The 25,954-nt window shown below is 39.3% G+C and overlaps 1 protein-coding gene across 3 annotated transcripts in view; it reads left to right on the plus strand.

Moving 5' to 3' along the window:
* The window catches only part of CFAP221 (cilia and flagella associated protein 221), a 120,966-nt gene that overhangs the window by 34,358 nt on the left and 60,654 nt on the right, over positions 1 to 25,954 (plus strand). For all 3 annotated transcript variants that reach the window (XM_057505694.1, XM_036886650.2, XM_057505695.1), the window contains exon 7: positions 16,529 to 16,632. In XM_057505694.1, the coding sequence (XP_057361677.1) occupies positions 16,529 to 16,632 (104 nt within the window). The remainder of the gene's footprint in view (positions 1 to 16,528; positions 16,633 to 25,954) is intronic.

Here is a 25,954-nt window from a genome sequence, read left to right on the forward strand (position 1 = left end):
TTTTGTTACCTGCCTTGTCTGTGAGGATTTCCTATAAGGAAGCTGAAAAGGAGTCAAGGCAGTGCAGTGTCGTTTTTAACAACATTGACCCCTAAGGCTCTGGAGCCATCCCCTCTGGATTCCAGTCCAGACTCTGCTTCATAATAGCTGTGTGAGCCTGAAAAATTACAATCTCTCTGCTTCTCAGAATCCTCATCTATAAAATGTAGTTTCTAAGAGTACTTGTGAGGATTTAATGGGTTAAAATAGAGCTTATTAATAGCTAACAATAATAGTTAAAGCTTTCAAATACTTCCTAATAGTAAGAACAGTGCTTAGCATATATAGTTAGTGATTTATCCTAGCTGTCATCATCATCGTTATCATCATCATCATCACCAAAGACAGTTCTGAATGCACAGATTCACAGAGATTAAGAATGAACAAATGAGGCCCAGATAGTTTGGTGCACACTTTAACAAAGATAGGCAACATATAGATAAACTACAGTGAAAGGCTTGGAGTGGGAAGGCTGGTGTCCAAGCTGAAGTTGAAGGTGGGCCTCAACACTGAGTAACTGGGCTGATGGCAGAGGGGGATGTTTGAAGCTCCCAAAATAGCCTGTCAGGGATTGTGCAGAAGCAGGGAGCATGGCCCGATGGTCATTCCCCAGAAATCAAGCAGAGATTGAGATGAGGGTATGGCTGCAGGTCTAGGGTGAAGAGCTTCTTTCTCTTGGCATTTATGCTTTTGTAAAAAAATAATTTTATTGAGATATAATTTACATATCGTAAAATTTTCTAATTTAAAATTCCATGGCTTTTAGTATATGCAGCCATCACCACAACCAATTTTCAAACAGTTCATTGTCCCGAAAAGGTACCCCATACCACTCCTCATTTCTCCCTCAAGCTTCCCAGTCTCAAGCAAACTCTAACTTACTTTGTATCTCTGTAAATTTGCCTATTCTGGACATTTCATAAAAATGGTATCATACATTAGGTGGCCTTTTACGACTGGCTTCTCTCACAATAGCATAATGTTTTCAAGGTTCACCCACCATATAGCACGTCTTCCTTCCTTTTCGTGGCTGAAAAATATTCTACTGTGTGAATCAACTACATTTTGTTTATACAGTCATCAGTTGATGGACACTGAGTTGTTCCTACTTTTTGGTATTTTGATCAATGCTCCTGTGCACACTTGTGTATATGTTTTTTCATGGACCTATGGTTCTTTTCTGTTGGGCATATGCCTAGGAGTGGGATTGCTGGGTTAAATGGTGACTCTGTGTTCAACATTTTGAGGAACTGCCAGACTACTTTCCAAAGCAGCTGCACTGTTTTTCATTTCTACCAGCAGTGTGTGGTGGTCCCAGTGGCACATAAAGTTTTAAATGTCAGAGTAAAGCTACCATTTCTACAGCTAAAGAAAAAATACTATGCATTATGGTGAAGAACAAGGGTGATGGGAGAGCACAAATCCAGCAGAAAGTAGATTCAGAAGAATATGTTTTCCCTTTGCATATAGAACCCATTTAGACAAAATTGTGAGAAGTTGTAGGATCTGCATTTAATACCACTACATTTTCTTTCTTACTTTGAGGTTGCTTCTGGGCAGAAGCAACTGTGATCTATGTAGAGCCTCTCTGAGGACTGGATAGCTCTTGGTACATTTTCTACGAAGTCTTGAAGTGGACTTGTATATATTCAACTACAGTTTCATTGACTGGATTTGATGGTTGACTGCTACAACGTCTCTGACTCAAACACAGTGGGGTGCTGAGGATGGTCTGCTCTTCCCTTCTCTATGTGAATCATATAATCACTTCATAGTCTAGTGAGCACTGTAGATAAAATACAGTTGTACCCTCTATACACACAAGTAAATAAGAGCATGCTTATATCAGGTACTGAAATTTGATATCTTTCCATTCCTGTGGTTCTAAAATGATTCATGTTAATTCATCATGTTCTGCAGTTTATCCAGCAGTGTTTATCTGGTACCAAATAACTGGTTGAAATCTGGAACAAATTCAGTCAGCTGACCAGTTGTTCTTTCCATGTGGCATCAACTGGTCTTCCTTACACCATGCTGACTCTGTTGACCAGTTGGTTAGTGTGCTACAGATAAGCTTACATGAAAGCCACCCAGGTCCTCTCCTGGATTCCATGTCACCTCCCCGTTTTCCACTCTGGACCTGGTCCTGTGGGGAAGGCAGCCGTGTTGCCCCCACAGCATGTGGAACTGTGTGTTCAGCTCAGGGCTATAAATGTTCTACAGACCACAAGGCCATGTTAGCAACATTGACAGAAAAGGACCATTCCAATACCAAGATATTTTAGTCTCTGAAACTTCTACAATGTAAGAATTTACCAAAGGATGCTTTTCCTTAGGCAGTGAACATTATGGCTCATTCTAGAAAGTATAAGAATAACTAAGGTCAGAATAGAATGCTTGAATGAAACCTGCCTTTTTCACTGCTGTTGGAGTTGAAACAACTGGGCCACGGGATTCTCAAACTAGCACTGAGAGAGAAAGATTGATGGTGAGAATTGGCTCTACTGTAGACCACAACCAGGTCCTGTTTTTCTAATTATGCCAATCAAGAGCCTCCTTGTGAGGGGCCCAAGAACCAGCTGTCACTGGGTTAGAATGAAGGTGTCAGGAAAAGACTATACAATTGATCTTCAGAAGGATTATTTGAAGTCCTCCCTACTCAAAGAGAATAAATTCACATTTTTCAGCTCTCCAAGGGAAACCTGCACCTTGCTCACACTAGGGACTTGTTTTATGTATCCCAAACTCAAAGTTGATTTGAAGGAGCAGCAGCATTTTATGGAACTGCTCTGACAAGGGTGACTTGACCTCACTGGCAAACTTTTTTCTTTACTTCAGCACTAGTGAACTTCTATTTCAAAATTACTTCAAAATTGATATACAGATAAGATAATCACTGTCACTTAACAATAGCCTGGATTTTTACTATGTGGAAAAGTCTCCCATAATTTATAATTAAAATTACTTCCATTTAATATCCCTTTGCTAACCTAGTATTTATCTAGTTACTCATCCTGACCCAGTCTTTTCTGACATATTTTAGTAGGAAAAGAAAATCATTCAGTCCCCAAACCATAGGGGTCTATATTAGTGAAAGGTCACAAAATCTTCTGCTTTTCATTTATCAGGAGTGGGTGCCAACTTGAGACAGTCAACAAAGGGAACTTTCAATGGAAGGCCTAAATTTTTATTTTTCTTAAGTCTTTCTCACAAAATGTTGAATTCTAGACTTTTCACTCCTGGAGAAAATGATGAAAAGGCTGAAAATCTGAAAATGGGGAAAGCAGTATTGCCCTTAGGAAGGCCTTGGCTTGAAACTTGTAAGACTCTGCTTTTTTGCCTTAAATTTTGTGCAAATTTTATTTGGAAAACTGCTACTTGATTTGCACTGGACTATGAGATGGAGTGGCACAAATGTATGATCAGCAAATGACTGTGTAGCAGGGGTGGTAATTAAAGGTGGAGTATTTTTCTTGTTCAGGGTCTATTTGTCTACATAAATTCTGTGATGATTCATTAAATTCAACATTAAAATATACATTTTGTGACTTATATGAAATTCCCAAGTTAGTATCATGGACTAAGCAATAAGAAACTTGAAAATACTGTTATAAAAAGTACTCAAGGATCAGTCTCCAATTCTAATATTTAAGAATTAACATAAAGAGCTTCAGTTTTTACCCAAAGAACATTCCTGGAGTGGGCAAAGACATAAAATGTGGATGGTTTTTGGTCTTGGGGAGACACCAGGAACTTTAAAGTGATTCCTGGGCACTGCTCCTCCCTGCTCAGCTTATAGAGCTGTCAGGTCTCACCGCAAGCACTGAGTAGGCCGCCACCTTTGGTCACCACTACCCTGAGGCCCAGCATCACAGGCTGTGATGCCTGCTCACACGCATGTGCGTACATTTTTAATAGGGTTTTTAGAATGGGATTATTGAATGCTTGTCAGAATATTTAGAATAGAGTAACTAGCAACCACTTAGATTGTGACTTTTTTCTTAAATAGCTGCTTTCCCTTAAATATGTCCCACGCTTCTCATTAAGAATTCTAACATTAGAGTCTTACATACTACAATTTAAAAACCAAAAGTATTTAAATTTAAGTTGCCTTGCTTGAAAAATTAATTTCTTATTCCAGTGCCAAGTGAGCTTTTTGTTCTAATAATTGCTGATGGGTTAGCTGCAAGGACTAGAGGGCTGGCAGCTGGTGTTCCGCTTGCTGCTTGAGGCCAGACACCATTGTAGGTCGTGGGGCTCTGAGGAGGTATGGTCTGCATATAGTCAGCACATGGGCCTTCTGGCCTCTGAACTGAAGGAAGAAAAAGCCCATCCACAATTTTAGTACATCCTCTCCTCTCCTCCCAGTGAGCGGTCTGTTTCTCAACAAAGAAAGGAACCAGTCAGGAGTCCGTTCCCTCCTCCTCACCGCACTCCGTTTGCTTCCTTTCCCTTTAAGGTGGCGTTCTTCCCAGTGCAGTTCTCTGGTCGCCTGCAGGCGCCGCTCTCACTCAAATGAGGCCCCCTGCCCTTCATCCCTTACCGCACATTATCAGAGATTGTCTGCAATTCTAGTGAATTGTAAGGTGCTATTTTCTGTAACATTACTTATGTCAATACTTTCATTTTTATGTGAAGTCAGTATTTACTTTTTAAAAGGTATTTTATGCTGTATGATTCCACTTACATGAGGCACTCAGAGGAGTCAAATTCAGAGACAAAAAGTGGTATGGTGGTGGCCAGGGACTGAGGGAGGGGGAGTGAAGAGTTTAATGGGGACAGAGTTTCAGTTTGTAAGATAAAAAAGTCCTGGAGATGGCTGGTGGTGATGGCTGCACAACGATGTGAATGTGCCGAATGCCACTGAACTACACTTAATGGTGGAAATGGTAAATGTTATGTTATATATGAATAGGATACATATCTCTACATGTCATCTTGTCACCTCTAACTTTTTTTGAATTCAGTTCCTTTCCTGCCTCCAGTGAAATTTACCAAGTGTACTTGTACCACATATGCAGAGGAGAGTTCATTTAATTCTGGTTGTTCCTTAGTGTTTCCACCAGAATTCTTCCTTTTCCTAAACTACAAGGGCATGGGTGAGGGTGGGGAGTCGAGGGTGGCTTTACTGATAGGGAGGACTAAATGACTTTGAGGAAGAAATGAACCAAGGGCAGGAAAGGAGCTTGAAAGCCAGGCCAGCAAGAGAAACACATTGGCTCTCCCTGACTCCTTGACTGTATTGGCTTGGCCTCTAATATTGGTCTAAGTTTAGTCTAAAATGAGGGTGCTTTAATTCTCTTGGTAAAGATAATTAAATGCCTGTTCCTTGAACATTTTGTTGTGTGCATTTGTGCTTGTGTTTATTTGACTGTATGATTAAGCATCGGCTCTGCTTCTGGTCTGAGGCCCCATTCCCATTGAGATTAATTGTGTCTTTGAAAATAAGATAAGCAGCATATGAAAGTTAACATGAACATAAATTCTTAGATAAAAGGGCATACTTTGAAATTTGAAATGTAATTTACCCTCAGCTCTTCATATCTTTTCAAGTTGTTGCCTATTTGTTTGGGGGTTTGGGTGTCTGGTTTACTGGGCACCTAATCATTATGTATGATTTCTGTCTGTTTTTATTTGTCATATTCTAAATATGGCAACCTACATCTAAAACTTAAAGGAAGTAACTGGCCAGTCCCCAAATTTGTCCCTTTCTCTCTAGGTACATACCAGTACTTGAGAGAAGATTGCTAACATTTGAGAAAAGGTGTTGGGATTCTATAGGCCTTGGTTGTTGCTGGTCTAATTAGAGGAAATACTTTTTAAAAATCTCAACACCTAATGCACAGAGGGGTAAATTCCACGAGAACCTCAGTAGAAAAGGGGACTGCAGGGCAAACAATGAGTTGTTTTAGCTAGTCCTTAATGTTAGAGACCTGGGAAATGTAGGACAGTACAACAGTTAAGAACTTAAGTTCTGAGGTCCTACCTTTAATTTCCACCTCATTTCTTTTAACTGTGTGGCCTTGGACTTTCCTATGGGGTCAGTTTATTTATCCATAGAATGGGTACCATAATTGTACTTACCTCATAGGGTTGTGAAGAGTTCACTGAAATACAAGCACAGTGACTGGTACATGTTAATAGCTGGTACAAAAAAAAAAAAAAAGATGTTAAAAATGCCAAGTTAAAATTGCAACCAGAAATGGAATAAAGTAACCATTCACTAAAGGAGAAATGAGGTGAAAGAATGCGGTTTGCATCCATTTTTCTATTGCTGTATAACAAACCACCCTAGAAATAGTGGCATAGAATAACAACAATCATTTACTTTGCTTATGGATCTACAACGTAGACTGGCTTAGTGGAGGAGGTTCAGCTCTTTTCCATGTAGAATCAGTTGGATCTGCTTAGCTGCAGGCTGAAAAATCCACTTTCCAGAATGGCCCACTCATATGCTGGCTATTTATCTAAGAGCTCAGTTGGGTAGAGTCTTGAAGCCTCACTCCTGTCCATGTAGATAGATCTCTCCACAGCCTGCTTGGGCTTTCTTACAACATGGCAGCTAGGTTCTAGAGTGAGTATCCCAGGAGAAGCAAAACAAGCCAGCTTCTTAGACTTGGCCATCAGAAAGGAGTGCAGCTTGAGAAGAATAAAACAATAGAAAAAAATCAATGAAACCAAGAGCTGGTTCTTTGAGAAAATAAACAAAATAGATAAGCCTCTAGCCAGACTTATTAAGAGAAAAAGAGAATCAACACACATCAACAGAATCAGAAACAAGAAAGGAAACATCACGATGCACACAACAGAAATACAAAGAATTATTAGAGAATACTATGAAAACCTATATGCTAACAAGCTGGAAAACCTAGAAGAAATGGACAACTTCCTAGAAAAATACAACCTTCAAAGACTGACCAAGGACAAAACACAAAATCTAAACAAACAAACTACCAGCAAAGAAATTGAAGCAGTAATCAAAAAACTACCCAAGAAAAAAAACCCCAGGCCAGATGGATTTACCTCAGAATTTTATCAGGCATACAGAGAAGACATAATACCCATTCTCCTTAAAGTTTTCCAAAAAATAGAAGAGGAGGAAATACTCCCAAACTCATTCTATGAAGCCAACATCACCCTAATACCAAAACCAGGCAAAGACCCCACCAAAAAAGAAAATTACAGACCAATATCCCTGACGAACATAGATGCAAAAATACTCAATAAAATATTAGCAAACCGAATTCAAAAATATATCAAAAGGATCATACACCATGACCAAGTGGGATTCACCCCAGGGATGCAAGGATGGTACAACATTTGAAAGTCCATCAACATCATCCACCACATCAACAAAAAGAAAGACAAAAACCACATGATCATCTCCATAGATGCTGAAAAAGCATTCAACAAAATTCAACATCCATTCATGATAAAAACTCTCAGCAAAATGGGTATACAGGGCAACTACCTCAACATAATAAAGGCCATATATGATAAACCCACAGCTAACATACTGAACAGCGAGAAGCTGAAAGCTTTTCCTCTGAGATCGGGAACAAGACAGGGATGCCCACTCTCTCCACTGTTATTCAACATAGTACTGGAGGTCCTAGCCACGGCAATTAGACAAAACAAAGAAATACAAGGAATCCAGATTGATAAAGAAGACATTAAACTGTCAGTATTTGCAGATGACATGATATTGTACATAAAAAACCCTAAAGACCCCACTCTAAAACTACTGGAACTGATATCGGAGTACAGCAAAGTTGCAGGATACAAAATTAACACACAGAAATCTGTGGCTTTCCTATACACTAACAATGAACCTATAGAAAGAGAAATCGGGAAAAATTCCATTCACAATTGCATCAAAAAGAATAAAATACCTAGGAAAAAACCTAACCAAAGAAGTGAAAGACCTATACCCTGAAAACTACAAGACACTCTTAAGAGAAATTAAAGAGGACACTAATAAATGGAAACTCATCCCATGCTCTTGGCTAGAAGAATTAATATAGTCAAAATGGCCATCCTGCCCAAAGCAATATACAGATTTGATGCAATCCCTATCAAATTACCAACAACATTCTTCAACAAACTGGAACAAATAGTTCAAAAATTCATATGGAAACACCAAAGGCCCTGAATAGCCAAAGCAATCCTGAGAAAGAAGAATAAAATGGGGGGGATCTCACTCCCCAACTTCAAGCTCTACTACAAAGCCATAGTAATCAAGACAATTTGGTACTGGCACAAGAACAGAGCACAAGTCCAGTGGAACAGATTAGAGACTCCAGACATTAACCCAAACATATATGGTCAATTAATATTTGATAAAGGAGCCATGGACATACAATGGCGAAATGACAGTCTCTTCAACAGATGGTGCTGGCAAAACTGGACAGCTACATGTAAGAGAATGAAACTGGATCACTGTCTAACCCCATACACAAAAGTAAATTCAAAATGGATCAAAGATCTGAATGTAAGTCATGAAACCATAAAACTCTTAGAAAAAAACATAGGCAAAAATCTCTTGGACATAAACATTAACGACTTCTTCATGAACTTATCTCCCTGGGCAAGGAAAACAAAAGCAAAAATGAACAAGTGGGACTATATCAAGCTAAAAAGCTTCTGTACAGCAAAGGACACCATCAATAGAACAAAAAGATACCCTAAGTATGGGAGAATATATTCGTAAATGACATCTGATAAAGGCTTGACATCCAAAATATATAAAGAGCTCATGCACCTCAACAAAGAAAAAGCAAATGATCCAATTATAAAATGGGCAGAGGAGCTGAATAGACAGTTCTCTAAAGAAGAAATCCAGATGGCCAACAGGCACATGAAAAGATGCTCCACATCGCTAATCATCAGAGAAATGCAAATTAAAACCACAATGAGATATCACCTCCCACCAGTAAGGATTGCCATCATCAAAGACATGGATGGAGCTAGAGGGTATTATGCTCAGTGACATAAGCCAAGCAGAGAAGGACAAGTACCAAATGATTTCACTCATATGTGGGGTATAAGAACAAAGGAAAATTGAAGGAACAAAACAGTAGCAGAATCACAGAACCCAAGAATGGATAATAGTTACCAAAGGGAAAGGGACTGGGGACGATGGGTGGGAAGGGAGGGATAAGGGTGGGGAAAAAGAAAGGGGGCACTATGATTAGCATGTATAATGTGGGTAGGGGGCATGGGGAGGGCTGTGCAACACAGAGAAGACAAGTAGTGATTTTACAGCATCTTACTACACAGGTGGACAGTGACTGTGAAGGGGTATGTGGGGGGGACTTGGTGAAGGGGGGAACCTAGTAAACATAATGTTCTTTCTGTAATTGTAGATTAATGATACCAAAATTTTAAAAAAAAGGGCAGAGGAGCTGAACAGACAGTTCTCCAAAGAAGAAATACAGATGGCCAACAGACACATGAAAAAATGCTCCACATCGCTAGTTATCAGAGAAATGCAAATTAAAACCACAATGAGATATCACCTCATACCAGTAAGGATGGCTACCATCCAAAAGACAAACAACAACACATGTTGGCGAGGTTGTGAAGAAAGGAGAACCTTCCTACACTGCTGGTGGGAATGAAAATTAGTTCAACCATTGTGGAAAGCAGTATGGAGGTTCCTCAAAAAGCTCAAAATAGACTTACCATTTGACCCAGGAATTCCACTTCTAGGAATTTACCCCAAGAATGCAGCACTCCAGTTTGAAAAAGACAGATGCACCCCTATGTTTATCACAGCACTATTTACAATAGCAAAGAAATGGAAGCAACCTAAGTGTCCATCAGTAGATGAATGGATAAAGAAGAGGTGGTATATATACACAATGGAATATTATTCAGCCATAAGAAGAAAACAAATCCTACCATTTGCAACAACATGGATGGAGCTAGAGGGTATTATGCTCAGTGAAATAAGCCAAGCAGAGAAAGACAAATACCAAATGATTTCACTCATCTGTGGAGTATAAGAACAAAGGAAAAAACTGAAGGAACAAACAGCAGCAGAATCACAGAATGCAAGAATGGACTAACAGTTACCAAAGGGAAAGAGACTGGGGATAATGGGAGGGTAGGGAGGGATAAGGGTGGGGAAGAAGAAAGGGGGCATTACGATTAGCATGTATAATGTGGGGGGCATAGGGAGGGCTGTGCAACACAGAGAAGACAAGTAATGATTCTAAAACATCTTACTATGCTAATGGACAGTGACTGTAATGCGGTTTGTTGGGGGGATCGGGGTAGGGGAGAGCCTAGTAAACATAATTTTCTTCATGTAATTGTAGATTAATGATAACAAAATAAATAAATAAAGTGAAAAAAAAGAGAAAGGAGTGCAGCATCATTTCCACTATATTCTAGTAGTTAGGTGTTCATAGAGAACAGATTCCAAGGAAAGAGACTTAGTCTCCCACTATTAATGGGAGTGTTGAGTTTATAAACTTATTTTAAAACTTCCATGATGTGTAATCCCAAAGCTTTCCCAGACTCAATTTTTTTCATGTGAGTCTTCCATACTTTTGGAAGGGAAAGAATGTCACACAGGCACATCACTGCTGTCCACATTTTTTGATCTATAAATGAGTTCTGTATTAATGAGCAGTTGACAAAGAAGTCCTACTAAGTTGGCATATTACAGTCTGTATTATAATTAAAATTATCCATGCATCTCTGGGGGGAGGCTGCCTTTTACCTTGATGGTGCTTCCATCAGATTTATACAAGCATCATAGCTAATTGGCTCATTTATCATACTGTTGGAATCCAGCATCATGTAATAAGTTAGCATTTCTTGTGCTCATTGCCAGTTCACCTTCATTCTCCAAAAAGGAGTCAAATCCTTTTTGTGGCAAGATGGCTTGCTCCTTCCACTCTCTAGACTTCGAGATTGTTGAATTAGGGAAGAAATTTGTCTATAATAGAAAGGAAACTTTGAGAGGAAACATCTACGATAAGTTCACAGGATCATGTCTTCCTCTCAAAAAAATCCTTGATTACTCCTTTGACAAATACAATGTTAAATGTTAGGGTAAGTGATAAAAATAACATCAGAGTAAGGTAAAAGCAAATATTATGTAATGAACTGGAAATTAACATAATATCTAGCTCTTTACTAGCATTTGTTTAGAGAATAGACAAGAAAGAAGTTTGAATCTATATTATTTTATACTATTCACTTTCTGTAAGGTAAATTTGTACTTTCATCTTCTAATAGGCCTATAATTTCTACATGATCATATGTCTAGTATTTACAGGGTTTTGGTTGGAGTTTATTCAAAATAGGCAACAATTCTTTTTTTTTTAATTTTTTTATTTTGGTATCATTAATCTACAATTACATGAGCAACATTATCGTTACAATACTCCACCCATCATCAAGTCCCCACCACATATCCCATTACAGTCACTGTCCATCAGCATAGTAAAATGCTGTAGAATCACTACTTGTCTTCTTTGTGTTGTACAGCCCTCCCTGTGCCCCCCACCCTCTACATTATAGTCTGCTAATTGTAATGCCTCTTTTTCCCCCTTGTCCCTCCCTTCCCACCCATCCTCCCCAGTCCCTTTCCCTTTGGTAACTGTTAGTCCATTCTTGGGTTCTGTGAGTCTGCTGCTGTTTTGTTCCTTCAGTTTTTTCTTTGTTCTTATACTCCACAGATGAGTAAAATCATGTGATACTTGTCTTTTTCCACCTGGCTTATTTCACTGAGCATAATACCCTCTAGCTCCACCCATGTTGTTACAAATGGTAGGATTTGTTTTCTTCTTGTGATTGAATAATATTCCATTGTGTATATGTACTATGTCTTCTTTATCCACTCATCTACTGATGGACACTTAGGTTGCTTCCATTTCCTGGCTATTGTAAATAGTGCTGCTATAAACATAGGGGTGCATATGTCTTTTTCAAACTGGAGTGCTGCATTCTTAGGGTAAATTCCTGGGAGTGGAATTCCTGGGTCAAATGGTAAGTCTATTTTGAGCTTTTTGAGGAACCTCCATACTGCTTTCCACTATGGTTGAACTAATTTACATTCCCACCAGCAGTGTAGGAGGGTTCCCCTTTCTCCACATCCTCACCAACATGTGTTGTTGTTTGTCTTTTGGATGGTAGCCATCCTTACTGGTATGAGGTGATATCTCATTGTGGTTTTAATTTGCATTTCTCTGATGATTAGCAATGTGAAGCATCTTCTCATGTGCCTGTTGGCCATCAGAATTTCTTCTTTGGAGAAGTGTCTGTTCAGATCCTCTGCCCCTTTTTTAATTGGATTATTTGCTTTTTTGTTTGTTGAGGTACATGAGCTCTTTATATATTTTGGATGTCAATCCTTTATTGGATATGTCATTCATGAATATATTCTCCCATACTGTAGGATGTCTTTTTGTTCTATTGATGGTGTCCTTTGCTGTACAGAAGCTCTTCAGCTTGATATAGTCCCACTTGTTCATTTTTGCTTTTCTTTCCCTTGCCCAGGGAGATATGTTCATGAAGAAGCTGCTTATGTTTATGTCCAAGAGATTTTTGCCTATGTTTTTTTCTAAGAGTTTTATGGTTTCATGACTTACATTCATGTCTTTGATCCATTTCAAATTTACGTTTATGTATGGGATTAGACAATGATTCAGTTTCATTTTCTTACATGTAGCTGTCCAGTTTTGCCAATACCAGCTGTTGAAGAGGCTGTCATTTCCCCATTGTATATCCATGGCTCCTTTATTGAATATTAATTGACCATATATGTTTCAGTTAATATCTGGACTCTCTATTCTGTTCCATTGGTCTATGGATCTGTTCTTGTGCTATTATGAAATTGTCTTGATTACTGTGGCTTTGTAGTAGAGCTTGAAGTTGGGAAGTGAGATACCCCCTGCTTTATTCTTCCTTCTCAGGATTGCTTTGGCTATTTGGGGTCTTTTGTGGTTCCATATGAATTTTAGAACTATTTGTTCTAGTTCGTTGAAGAATGCTCTTGGTATTTTGATAGGGATTGCATTGAAACAATTCTTTTAAAGTGCTTAATATATTGTTATACATAGGCTTAGCATATTGATAAAATGTTTAAGTAATAAAGCAACAGGGATAAAAGTTGTGGCTATATCCAAAAGTGGTAACTTCTATAATATTTTAATTTGCTGCTTTCTTCAAGTTACAGAAATACTTTAATTCAGACTCCTATTTGTTTCTGAGGAATAATAAGCACAAGAACTGTACATTTATACATACTTCTTCATTGTAGATGAGTTTTAATGGTATTTCACAATGGGAAATTCGTTTAGGATTTTCTAGTCCCTCCACAATCTAATGGGATTCTGTTTCTTCAAAGATGAGAAACTTCCAAAAAAACTAAACTTGTATTTGCCAAGATTCATTTTGACCCAAATGCATCTAGACTGTCCTTGATTTATGATCGTGGTGCCATCTGTACTAATTTGACATCCGTAATATGAACGCCGCAATGAAAGCAAAGTTCAGTGATTCCAGACTTACACTGCTATGCCTCCTTCTGAATCAAAGTACTTGCAATTTTGTGCCCTTAAGGAATTGTTTGTTTTTCCAGACTGTTTAATGCATCAGGAACTTGGCTTCATGCAATCATCATTAAACAAAAACTCTGACACCTTTTCTATGGGAATTATCACAACTCTGAAATCAGTTAATAGTTGGGCATATATAAAAAGCTCTGGCAGGTTTTTTTTGTTTTAGTTTAGAAAAATGCTAAATAATATATAGCTTTCGGTAGAAGAAACTTGAGTGGCAACCTTTACCTTGCTGGAGAACTCTGAGCAGCCCCCTAGGGTTACTGGCAGAGGACCATATAGCCATGTGGCTGTTGGAGTCACTGGCCTAATCTTCAGAGACCATGTGTGGGAGTTTAGCACTTCCCATTAACCACTACTCAAGACTACTTACATCTTGAGGGGCATGTGTAACTTGTAACATGAGTTTGACCTACCCAGTGCAGTAGAGCAGCTGTTGTTCAGTGGGGCATGTTAAATTAAAGTGCCTTGAAAATTTCATGACCTTTATATACCCTGTGTTTCAGAATTAGGAATCATCTCAGAGAGTTAAGATGGACTGCCTACTTCTAGTAGAGCCTGATATAGAACAGGATTTATGGGTTTGGTTAAAAACTTAATGAAGTTTTCATCTTGCTGTTGGCTAAAGAGAGTACTCTGTATGTTGACCCTTATCTAGAATGTATATCAATGAATATAATTAACAAAATTGATATCTAGACTTTACAAATTAATAAGAAGAGAATAACCTAATGGAAACATGGGCAAAGGATATGCACAGGCAATTCATAGAAGCAGCAGCCCAAATGGATACATTAACCTCAATGAAAATAAAATGAGATACCATTTCACCCCATCAGTTTGAAGGAAGTTAAAATGTCTGAAAATCCTGTGTTGGTAAGCAACAGGAACAATGTTCAGCTAGTGGAAGTATAAATTGATAAAGGGCTTTGAAGGGCATTTTGGCCATCTCTGGTAAAGTTGATATTTTTACTTTACTACCAAGCAGCAATTGCACTTCCCAATTATACCTTGAGTAGCTCTGGTACAGATGTGCAAGGAGTTGTTACACACAAGGATTGTCACTGCCACATTACAATAAGGAAAAGTGCAAATGCCCTAAATGCCCTTAAGCAAGAGAATAGATAAATGAGGATGATGCAGTCATATAATATAATACTCATCATATAATACTCATAATAATATGTATTATAATATAATACAGTATAATACTCATCACTAGTCAAAAGGAATGAACAGAACTTGATGTATCATTAAAAAAATCTCAAAAGCATAGTATTGAGTAAAATTAGAAGTTTAGGACAATACTGTTAAAAATAAGTAATATCGTATATTTTATGGGTATATACATATATAATGATATTACAAAAATGCATGTGAATGATAGACAGTGAATACAGGGGAGAGGTTACCTCCACCTCTGCCCAGGGAGGGAGGAAGAAGCAGAGGGCAGGGAGAGGTGTACAGAAAGCCTTAAGTGTTTGGCCATGTTTGATGGAAAACAAAAAATTTGGTAGAACTTGGTAGTGGATAAAGGGATCTTTATCCAATTATTCTCTATATTTTCCATTACAATTAAATTATTTCAGGTATTTTTAAAATGTAATCAATTGAAAGCCAAATAAAAATGCTCTTGGCATAAGTTTTAAAACCACATTTAAACTGCCCCATGTCCCCAAAATTACAGCCTAAGAAGAGTTATTTCACTTTGCTCCAACAAATATGTGTTGAATGTTTAGTTGTATCGGACTCAATATTTTGCTGAGATTAGGCTGGAGAAGCAAGTAGGCTCAGCTCTGCCTTTGCAGGATTTTCAGCCTCCCAGGTAAACAGGCCCTGGGCAGGTAAGGAAGCAGGTCCTGATGGGAAAAGAGCCCAGACAGACTAGGTCAGGCCAGGCACCTTCCAGAAGGCAACCGGCCTGGGAGCTCTACCCTGGAGTGTGAAGGGGAAATGTTAGGGAGAAGGGCAGTTGACCAGCCCATGGGCAACATGGTGTGATGGGCAGGAAGGTGGAGGAGGAGGAGGTACAAAGAAGGGCAGGGCTGGGTCACCTCAGGGAGGAGCTGATCAGGCTGCTACTAAAGAGGCCCAGAGCACCTGCCCCAGCTCTGCTCAGGATGCCAAGTGAGGGCAGGGGACTTCTCTCCTGCAGGCCTCCCTCAGGCTGCAAACTGTCCCACCTGCTGGGCCCCAGACTAGGAGAGGATGCTAGGCAAAGCTGGGGGCTCTCAGAAATGCCACTGCTACAGCAACTCTGGAGATGCCATAAACAATGACCTCAAGCTTAGTTAGGAGTTGGCTTTGTCTCAGATGAGAGATTATTTCTGAATACACAAAATTCACTCCAGATCCTCTACTGGTGGTTGGACTTTTAACCATGTAAAGAGTCTCTAGCTCATTTCTATCAAGCACAAGCACAAGTGTGGTTTCTTCAGTGTGGTCTCATTCCAAGCTCTGTAACGGCAGGGTGTTCCCAGGCTTTCTGCTTCTCCAGGGGCCCCTGGGTCTGTTACGTGGCAGAGATACCCTTCCCCTTTGACTGTGAATATCCACTAGAGAAACCTGATAGCTCTCAAGAGGCAGCAAGGACAGGGGTGTTAGAGTGTGGAAGCCTGTACTGAATCCTAGACATGCCACTAATTAGCTGTGACATCTTGGTCAGGACACCTACCCTCTCCTGTGGACCCCTCTCCTCTTCTGTGAGGATCATCACTGTAGCACCTCATAGGATTAGAATAGTTAATACCTGGGAAATGTGTAGGGTAGCTGGCTCCCGGGAATTACCGCATCTGTGTTGACTATAGTCGTTGCTGTGGTTGTCTATTATATAACTTGAGTCTAGTCATTGATACCAAAAAAGCTAGTTATAAAAAAAATAATATTTTCTGTTTTTGTTTTTTTTTTTGCAGTAAAAAGTATGTTATTCCATTGCAGTGCAGCTGCCCTGTAGATTTCGAGTTTCATATTACTTTGATTCAGTCTCATCAAGCCTTCACTATTAAGCCAACATCAGGTAAGAGTCAAAATTTCGAGTTTCCAATTTCCTTAGAGTTCTCAGATCAAAGAGGATTTGGAGAGTAGGCCTCAAGTTATAATAGAGAATCAACCACATTTGAATATGATGTTTTCAAATGTGTAACAGTAATACATTTTGTTTATACATATGTAAATTGGAACCAGGCACTTGGGAATAAGGACACTTTGGGATCATTTGTATCATGCAGATAATAGTGTCCACATAAATTTCTTCCAAGATCAAATGAAGAAGGATATATCTAAGCTGACCTGTGCATACAGTAAAACAACAAATTTGACTGGATCTATACTGTTGGAACTCAACCAAGAATTAGGAAAAGTGCAAGTTGCAGCACTCCAAAATCGTGCGACTATAGAGTATCTATTGTTAAAAGAACATATGGGATGTAAACAGTTCCCAGGAATGTGTTGTTTTAATTTGTCTGATTTTTCTCAAACTATTCAAATTCAGTTAGACAATAGCCATCATATCATTGATAAGTTTTCACAAATGCCTAGGGTGCCTAACTGGTTTTCTTGGTTTCACTGGATATGGCTGGTAATTGTAGGTCTGCTTTGGTTATGTAGCTGTATTCCTATTATGTTAATGTGTATATGCAATTTAATTAGTAGTTTAAAACCTATACATGCTTATGTTGCTTTACAAGAAGATATGTCAAAGAAATAATCAATCTTCCCATGTTTTCTTCCGTCTGCTACCTCTATAGCTTTTCTTCTTCCTTCCTAACTACAACCCTTTAGTAGAATTCGTGCCTCATATCAAAATTACTGAGTATCATAATTCTTCCAAGTGGTAAAGATACCTCAAGACAAATGCTGGGCATAGAAGCCACAGGGCATAAATCTGCAAAGAAGTAAAAAGCTAACCTTTTCAAACAATATTGCTTCTCTCTCACTTACCAACTTCACATTTCCCTGTATGGCCCCAGAAGATGACTGGTTAGCCAGAGACGGGTAAGATTCCTCAATGGAGGAACAACCTAAGACAGGCACAGTCGCAGGGGGACCATCAGGTGAGAAATTGGGGATCAACAGAGGTGAGGCTTAGAACCTCACCCCCCCGTTTTGAGAGAAATCTTCTGCATCCGTGGATGTTTTGTTGCCCTTGTCTAGCTTGGATTAATACTTAGTCTATAGGCAGAGACCTGATCATCTACATTTGCCCTCTTACAGCACTAAATTATGTTTTCTACCTTTATCTTGCATCTACCTACCACTTCAGCATTTTATTAAAATAATAATAATAATAATAATAAGGGAGAAATGTGGGATTCACATATAAATCAAGTATAAAAATCAAACAAATAATCATATTTGACCTCATTGTTTATAGTTCATGATGCGTGATCAAAACCAAGTTTCTGTGATATGACTGCCCTTGCACTGTTCACCATGTAAGAACTTATTCACTACGTAAGAACTTGTTCACCATGTAAGAACCTGTTCGTTATGCTTCAGAAGATTGGAGACTGTTGAGAATTAGGCTTGGGGTTGATTAATGATTGTGCATTAAGTTCCCTATACAGAATTTTATTGTTGTTAACAACCATTTGATCAGTAAATATGAGAGATGCCCTCTCAAAAAAAAAAAAAATTTCTTCCAAGATCAAACCTTGAAATCAGGAGTTAATCCATTCTAATTCTACTTTTGGCTCTTGGTACATCCTTGGTTGTATATTCATCTTTTAATTCAATTTCAAATAAAATAGGAATATTATTTCTTCCAAAACTTTCAGATTTTAAGGAATAGTCTAATGAATTTGTCTGACACTTGGTAAGGACAATTTGTGTCTTTGTGTGCCCTTAAAGGATATAAATCCCAACACTGCTCAGGACTTTTGAAAGTGAAATCTCACTTGAAGTGATTTCTGCTTTCCAGTTTCTGTCTCTTGATGGTTTTGGATTTAAATATCTGTATACAGTGGAAGGTGGTGAACACTAAAATAGTTTTGTTTTTAAATGCTTGGGTAGTTATCCATTTCTTTCCAGATCTTTCATCACTGCAAATATGTACTTTGTCCAACAAATGAGTGTTCAAAGCAGAAACTATGAATTAAAAAAATGTTTTTTTACTGAAATGTAGTTGACATACAATATCATATTAGTTTCAGGTGTATAGCATAGTGATTCAATATTTATGTACATTGCAAACTGATCACCAGATAAATCTTGCTACCATCTGTCTGGATACAAATATGTTACATATTATTAACTATGTTCCCTTACTGCACATTGTATCCCTGTATTATATTTATTTTATAACTGGAATTTTGCACCTTTTAATCTCCTTCCCCTATTTCTCCCATCCCCCCACCCCCTCTGGCAACCACTAGATCGTTGTCTGTATCTGTGAGTCTTTCTGTTTTGCTTGTTCATTTGTTTTGTTTTTTTAGAATCCACATATAAGTGAAATCATACAGTATTTGTCTTTCCCTATTTCTGACTTATTTCACTTAGCATAATACCCTCTAGGTCCATCCATGTTGTTGCAAATGGCAAGATTTCTTTTTTTTTCTTGGCCAAGTAATATTCTATATATATGTGTGTACTTATCAATTTCTTTATCCATTCAAATTCCTCCTAAATTATGAAATAGATTATTTGCTAGAGAACCAGAAAGCATTCTGAGATTTTTGAAATACAATGTGGCTACTATTTATATTGCAAATAACAAGACTTGATTCTTTTCCCAGAGAGAAGAACTTTATTATTTTTAGGCTTTAAAGAAGAGAAGATAAATGGTTACCAAAATTATACTAAACAAAATATTTCTGCTTTTAAGTATAGTTGATGTCCTCACAATAAGCCTTTCTATAGTTAGGCTATTATAATAATAGTAGATAGAATAATAATAGTAACAGTTACCTAGTGATTGTTATGTGCCAAGTACTATTGTAAGCAATAGATATAGACATATATAATGTACATTTATATACATATACATTTAATCTGCAGTCACAGCCATGTAAGGTTGGTACAATTATTATTTCCATTTTATAGGCATAGAAAAGCACAGAAGAGTTAAATAATTTGTCCAGGGACACTCAGTAGTAAGTGGCAGAGGTGGGATTTGAACCTACTCAGTCTGGTTCCGAGGTCTATGCACTACCTTATAAAATGAAAATTGGATTTCACCTTAACTGGAGATGTTATAAATGTTTGACCTACAAGATGTGCCCATAAAGTGTGCCAGCAACTGTGGTCTTAGTCTAGACTCTACTAAGGGAAATAGAGAATGTAGCAAGAAAGAGGAGGAAATCCTGCCCCACCCTGGGCTATCAGACCACACTGGACCTCTGGGGTTGTCCCTGAGAGCCACACTGTGAGACATATCCAGATGTCTCAGTGCAAGGCTCGCCACCAGGTCAAAGAAGGGAAGAGGTGGTGGGCCTCAGAAACAGAAAAAGGCATGGAAGGCATGCTAGCTGTGTCAATAAGGAGAGTCACTGTGGTGTGGAAAGGAATGGGCGTGAGCCATGTGGCTCCAAAGGGCAGAACTAGTCCATTGCCAGAGACGCCCAAGTTGTTTCTTATCAAATAGCTAGCTCATTGTTGCTGGAGACTGGTGGCAATGTTGCAGAGGAGAGAGTCAAACATCAGCTGGGGCTTAGAGTAGGTCAGCAACCCACAATTTTGAACACTTGTGAAAATTCTGATGCCCAGGGACCCATCCCTGGTGATGTGGGTTTAGCAGCTCTGGGAAGGATCTGGTTTACTGTACTTGTAACAAGTACCTCCAGGTGGTGTTTGAGAATTACTGGACTAGTTTCATTCATAAGGTCCTGTGCCAGCTGATGGTCTGTAATTCTGTGAAGTTCTTTAGGCAAAAAAAGAAACACTGAGTTTTCTGAGCAGTCAAGATAGGAGCTGTTTGTAGGTAAGTCAGTGTAGCCACAGTGTGCAGGCATGACTATGAGAAACACACTCACTGGTCCAAACTCAGTAAGTGTACACAGAGACAAAGAGAACAGCTGAGTGAGGCTTTAATGACGGTCTTGCAAGATCGGGTGTCTAGTGAGCAGGCACACCTGAGGCTGTTGGCGCCAAATAATTTATTCCTTAGTATGCGAGTCCCTCCCCTGGTTCCTCATTGGCTGAATACTACGGGGTTCACATTCTTTCCCAGATGTTGCCTAAGCCAATTATATCCACACTGGGCCTTCTCTTACATTTGTCTTAATTTCATTGGAGGGTTTAAGAAAACTCAAACAGGTATAGCCAGGCCCTTACCAATTCCCCCACCTGCACCTCCCACTCTCAGCCTGAGCAGCTTCCACCATGTGGCCCTTTGTTAATACCTTACTGTTAAAATGTTTAAACCTCCTCCTGGTGGGAATAAATCACATTTAGGTTTTATGCTTTTTCTAACAGTTCCCCCTCTTCTTTAAGAATTTCTGATTTTATTCCCAGTAATGTATTTCAACTCACTCTTGGTCCTTTTTCAAATTTCTCTAATAGATTTACTCTCTTCTTCATAATCAGATTTACCTTCTAAAAACAGAAGATTATTTTGGGTGTATGTCATAGGTATTTGTTTATGGCTGCCTCTATAAGCCTCTGAGTCAGGCCTCTCACACAAGGGATTACACAGCATCCTACAGCAGTTACAACTCCTGCAACTAAAACAAGGGATGTTGAAACAGAGGCAAGCATACCTTTCCATTTTCCAAACCACCGTTCTAACCAGTTTGTAAAAAAGTCATTGATGCCAGAGTTTGCAGCTAATTCATTAGCTAAAGTGGTGAGTCCTTATAGGGCTTTAGTAATAGTACCCACCAGAGGCAGTATTATTTGGGATAAAAGTACATTTTCCTCTCAACATAACAGATTCCTCCTTTTTTTCCTGCTAACATCACATCTAATGCTACCCTATTTTCTCAGACCATCTTGCTGGTAGCAACTAATTGGCTAGCTACTCCTTGAAGAGCATGCCTGGCATAGTTAATAATAAACCTTTGTTGATTATAGTAAATGTAACTGACCCAATTTACATTTTTGTTGATGGTGGACCACCAAAATAGTGTTGATTTAAATCCTACAACTATTTGGTTTCTACTTTAAATTCATTAGGGACTCCTAATGAGTCAATGTATACATTCAAATCAAAGGATCCTTGTAATGATATGCGATTTCTATGAAAAATTTATTTTCAATGGGTGTGGAGAGAGATGCCAGGGTAAATGGAATAGCCAATTGGACTAAAGCACAAGTCCCAGTCCAGCTAGATGGCAATGAGTTGCACAGGTTTCTCTTTCCACAGTACCACTGAACATCAGCTCAGGGGATGTGTAATTCCGAGAAATTGCCCTCTTTACAGACATTTAGGACATGGGCACAAGTCAGTAAGTTCCCCACTGGAATTTTGAAACCTTCCCCTTGCCTAGAGAGGCATGAGGAGTGATTCATTTTTCTCTATGGACAAAGTGGGGATTGCCCTTGGGTCTGACTTCTTTAGTGCAGGAAAGAGTAGAGACAAGCTTTCTGCAAGTCTCATTTCCCCAAGCATCCTTGTCCTGACATAGGGCCAACATGCAGTTCACCCCAGTGGGGTCTGTGTCCCAGCCGAGAGGGAACAGGACCACTTGTGCCTATGGCCTTCCAGGAGCACATGCATAACAATTACTTTTGTTCAAAGCTAGTAATTTTTTTTATTTGAAAAAAAATTTGACCCATTTTACCCAGGCATTGGTGTCTCCATAACCTGTCTCGATTTCAAGAGTCTGTTACAGATCCTTTACTTCTGTTCCAGTAACTAGTTCAGGGTCATTACAGGGAAGTTCTGGCTCATTATCTCCCTCAGGATTGGGAGTGGTCACTGTGGGTGAAGTCTTGTCTTCAATTAAATTAAGACCAAACCTTCCCACGGGATCTACTCCAGTAACATCTGCACCAAGTCCATAAACATGAGGAGCAATTACAGGGTCTGAGTCTAAATCTTGAGGATATGTATATAGGTAATAAGAGGGAGTTACACTGTCTGTCCTGGCAATTATCAGGAAGAATACCCTTAGCTAAGTGGAGCTTTCCTTTTAAAGGTTTCCCTGCTGCATCTTTTAAAGGATGGGCCGTCCATCCTTGAAACTGGGTAGTCCACTAAACATTGCTCCACCCTGGACATGGGGGCCCATTTGCCTTTATATTCCATTAACATTCATCCATTCAGGACAGAGATAAATTATCTCCAGAAAGCTGTCTTTGGTCATTTAGGTCACCACAAGAGAGAACCTGACAAGCATCAAACCTAATGGTTTGGGGGCTTAATGTTTTAGTAATATTGATTACCAGTTTGACAGGATAACCAGGAGTTCCTTCCCATTCTAGGGCTCCCTGCGAGTTGTCTGTGAAATACAGAGTTAGAAGGATAAAAGTTAACATTTTTAGGTTCTCTTTAGTTTTAGCCTTAAGAGTTGGTTAGCCACCCGGGACACCTGCCAATTCTGTTTTGTTCCCAGGTCCCTCAATCAGTTTTTTTACTCTGTTGTAATGAGTCCAGCCCTTTTCAGCCATCCTCACTGCAGTGTCTGTGGTCAGGGGCACTTGGTAGGGGCCTTCCCAACTGGCTGGAGTCCATCTTCTTTCCAGGATTTTACTAACACCAGGTCTCTAGGCTGGAAGCAGTGAGCGAAGGACTCAAGTGGGGGAGTCTGGGCGAGGAGTCCTTTCAGCCTGAGAGAAGATAAGGTAGAAGACATGGCCAGCACATATTCCCTTAGAAATTGATCTTTTGTTTCCATAGTGGGCAAGTCTGTTGCCCTTCCCAGATATGGTAGCCCATATAATAATTCATAAGGAGAAAGTCCTAAATCCTTTTGGGGAGCAGTTCTAATCCTTAGGAGTGCAATAGGAAGACATTTAGTCCAAGGCAACTTGGTTTCTAGTATTAATTTTGTTAAATGCTTCTTAAGAGTCTGATTCATTCTTTCTGCTTTTCCAGAGGATGGTGGATGCCAAGGAGTATGGAAATTCCACTGAACCTGGAGTGCCATCATTATTCTCTATAGTACTTTTGAAGTAAAATGACCCCCCATTATCTGAATCAACATTTTCTATTAACCTAAACCTAGGAATTACTTGCTCTAAAAGTACCTTTATCACTGATTCTGCTGTTGCAGTTGTTAATGGGTGGGCCTCCACCCATCCAGTGAGATGATCAACAATCACTAATAAATATTTAAGCTTTCCTACTTTTGGCATCTCAAGTAAAGTCAATTTGGATGCTTTGGAATGGTCTTATTCCTGGGGTGTCTTCCTCCAGGTACTGGCTTCTTCATACACTTCTTAATTCTTTGGCACATTGTGCAACTCCTACAAACCCGTTTAGCAATGGTGTAATACTAGCACACTCATAAACCTTTAGCAAATCATCACACATTGCCTGGGGACCCCAGTGGCTCCCTCTATGTAACATATTCATCAACTCTCTCATAATAGGTCAGCTGATCATTTCTCTCCCATCTGGTAAATGGTAAGGTCCAGCACCCTTTCTCATTTTGAGATGCCCCCACCTCCTGTAGCTTCTTAATTTCCTTTTTTTTTTCTTTTTAGAAAACTTTGGGATAAAGAAATTTTAGGGATATTAGGAATCATATTTAAAAGTCTAATTTTATCTTCAGATGCAGCCTCTTTAGTGGCTGTGTCAGCAATTCTATTACCTGTTGCTTCATAAGAATTTCCTTTCTGGTGACCATTCACATGCGTTATAGATATTTCAGCTGAAAGTAAAATATTTTCCAGAACCTCCTTGATTAATTTCCCATAAATAAATTCCTTTCTTTTACTGTTTATGAGACCTCTTTCTGTCCAGATTTTTCCAAAGGTATGGACTACTCCGTGTCTGATATTCTATGAGGTCTATGTAACTATGGCTCAATTCTCATTGGCCTCGGATTGAGACAGGTGTCTGTGGATAAGATCAGGTCATCTTTTTCAAGTAAAATTGCTTCATATTTAAAAATTTGAGAATCTATTAGCCAGCGCCCAGCCCACTGATTAAGTATGACCCGAATCTGGTGAGGAGTACTGACTGTGAGGGTTCCTCCAAAAGTTAATTTCCTGCTCTTCTACCAGTAAGGCCGTGGCTGCAATGGCCTGAACGCATTCAGTCCATCCTCGAGAGACAGGGTCCAGTAGTTTAGACATAAAGGCCACCAGTTGTTTCTTTCCTCCCCAGGCTTGGGTCAAAACCCCTACAGCGGAACCTTGTTCAACAGTAACAAACTAGTGAAACAGCTTCTCTAAAGATGAGAGTGCCAGGACTGGGGCAGTGACTAAGGATTGCTTTCAATTCCTCTAGAATTTGTAGTTCCCCTGGGGTCCATTGGAGAGGGTCTGGCTCTCCCTCTACAATTTGAAATACAAGCTTCTAGCCTTTCTTTTAACAAACACTTTTTGAGCTTCTCTCAGTAATTCCTCTATAGGTTTCTTATTCCACCTATCTAAATTCTGTAATTTCTTAGCAATATCTGGCCAACTTTTGGTTACAAAATTGACTTTCAAAAGACTGTCCTACCTGAGCTTCTGGGTCAAGTCCTGAATACTTTCTCATCTGGTCCCTGAGTCTCTGTGAAAATGCAGTTGGGGTCTCTTTCTTTTCCTGTGGGACTTCAAATGCCTTAGTAACATTTTGAGATCTTGGGGTTGATTCCCTAATTCCCTTCATAATTAGCCCTTGACGATCCTACATTTTAGTTCTATCCCCTAGATTATTATTATCCCATCTAGGATCTACATTTGGGAACTTTTGTTACACTGGCTGGACACCCTGGCCTGCTGGGTGTTTTTGTTCCCAGATGGACACAGCAGCTCTCCTGATCATCCCCCTCTCACCACCAGGGAATAGGATATTCATGGTGGACATCAGCCTAATCTAAGTATATTTATTAGGTCCCAGGAATTGATCTAGTTGGTCCACTAGGCCAAGGGGATCTTCTAGCAGTGCTTACCCAATTTACCCTTGTCCTAGTGGGACCTCTCTCAATGGAAACATCTTGGGGTTTCTGGTGGACTGCCCAGAAGGAAGGGGGGAAACTCTCTAAGTCCTTCTAACACTGTTCTAATTCCGTTCTAAGGTTAGAATATGGGGTTGTAGAAGACTTTGTTCCTCTCAAGTCCTAGCCTGAGGATCATAAGGGAGAAGGAGACAAGAAAGCGGGTCCCAATGTTAAGTAGATATGAGTAGGGTGGAAAGAGAAAAAGGCCAGGAAAATCCACTAAAAAGATCCAGAGTTAATTAATTAAAGCTCAAAAAGACAGGAGCAACTTGGCCTGGAATGTTTAAATATTCCCCAGATAAAGAAGGG

Source organism: Manis pentadactyla, chromosome 8 (genome assembly GCF_030020395.1).
Source record: "Manis pentadactyla isolate mManPen7 chromosome 8, mManPen7.hap1, whole genome shotgun sequence".
NCBI classification, from domain to species: domain Eukaryota; kingdom Metazoa; phylum Chordata; class Mammalia; order Pholidota; family Manidae; genus Manis; species Manis pentadactyla.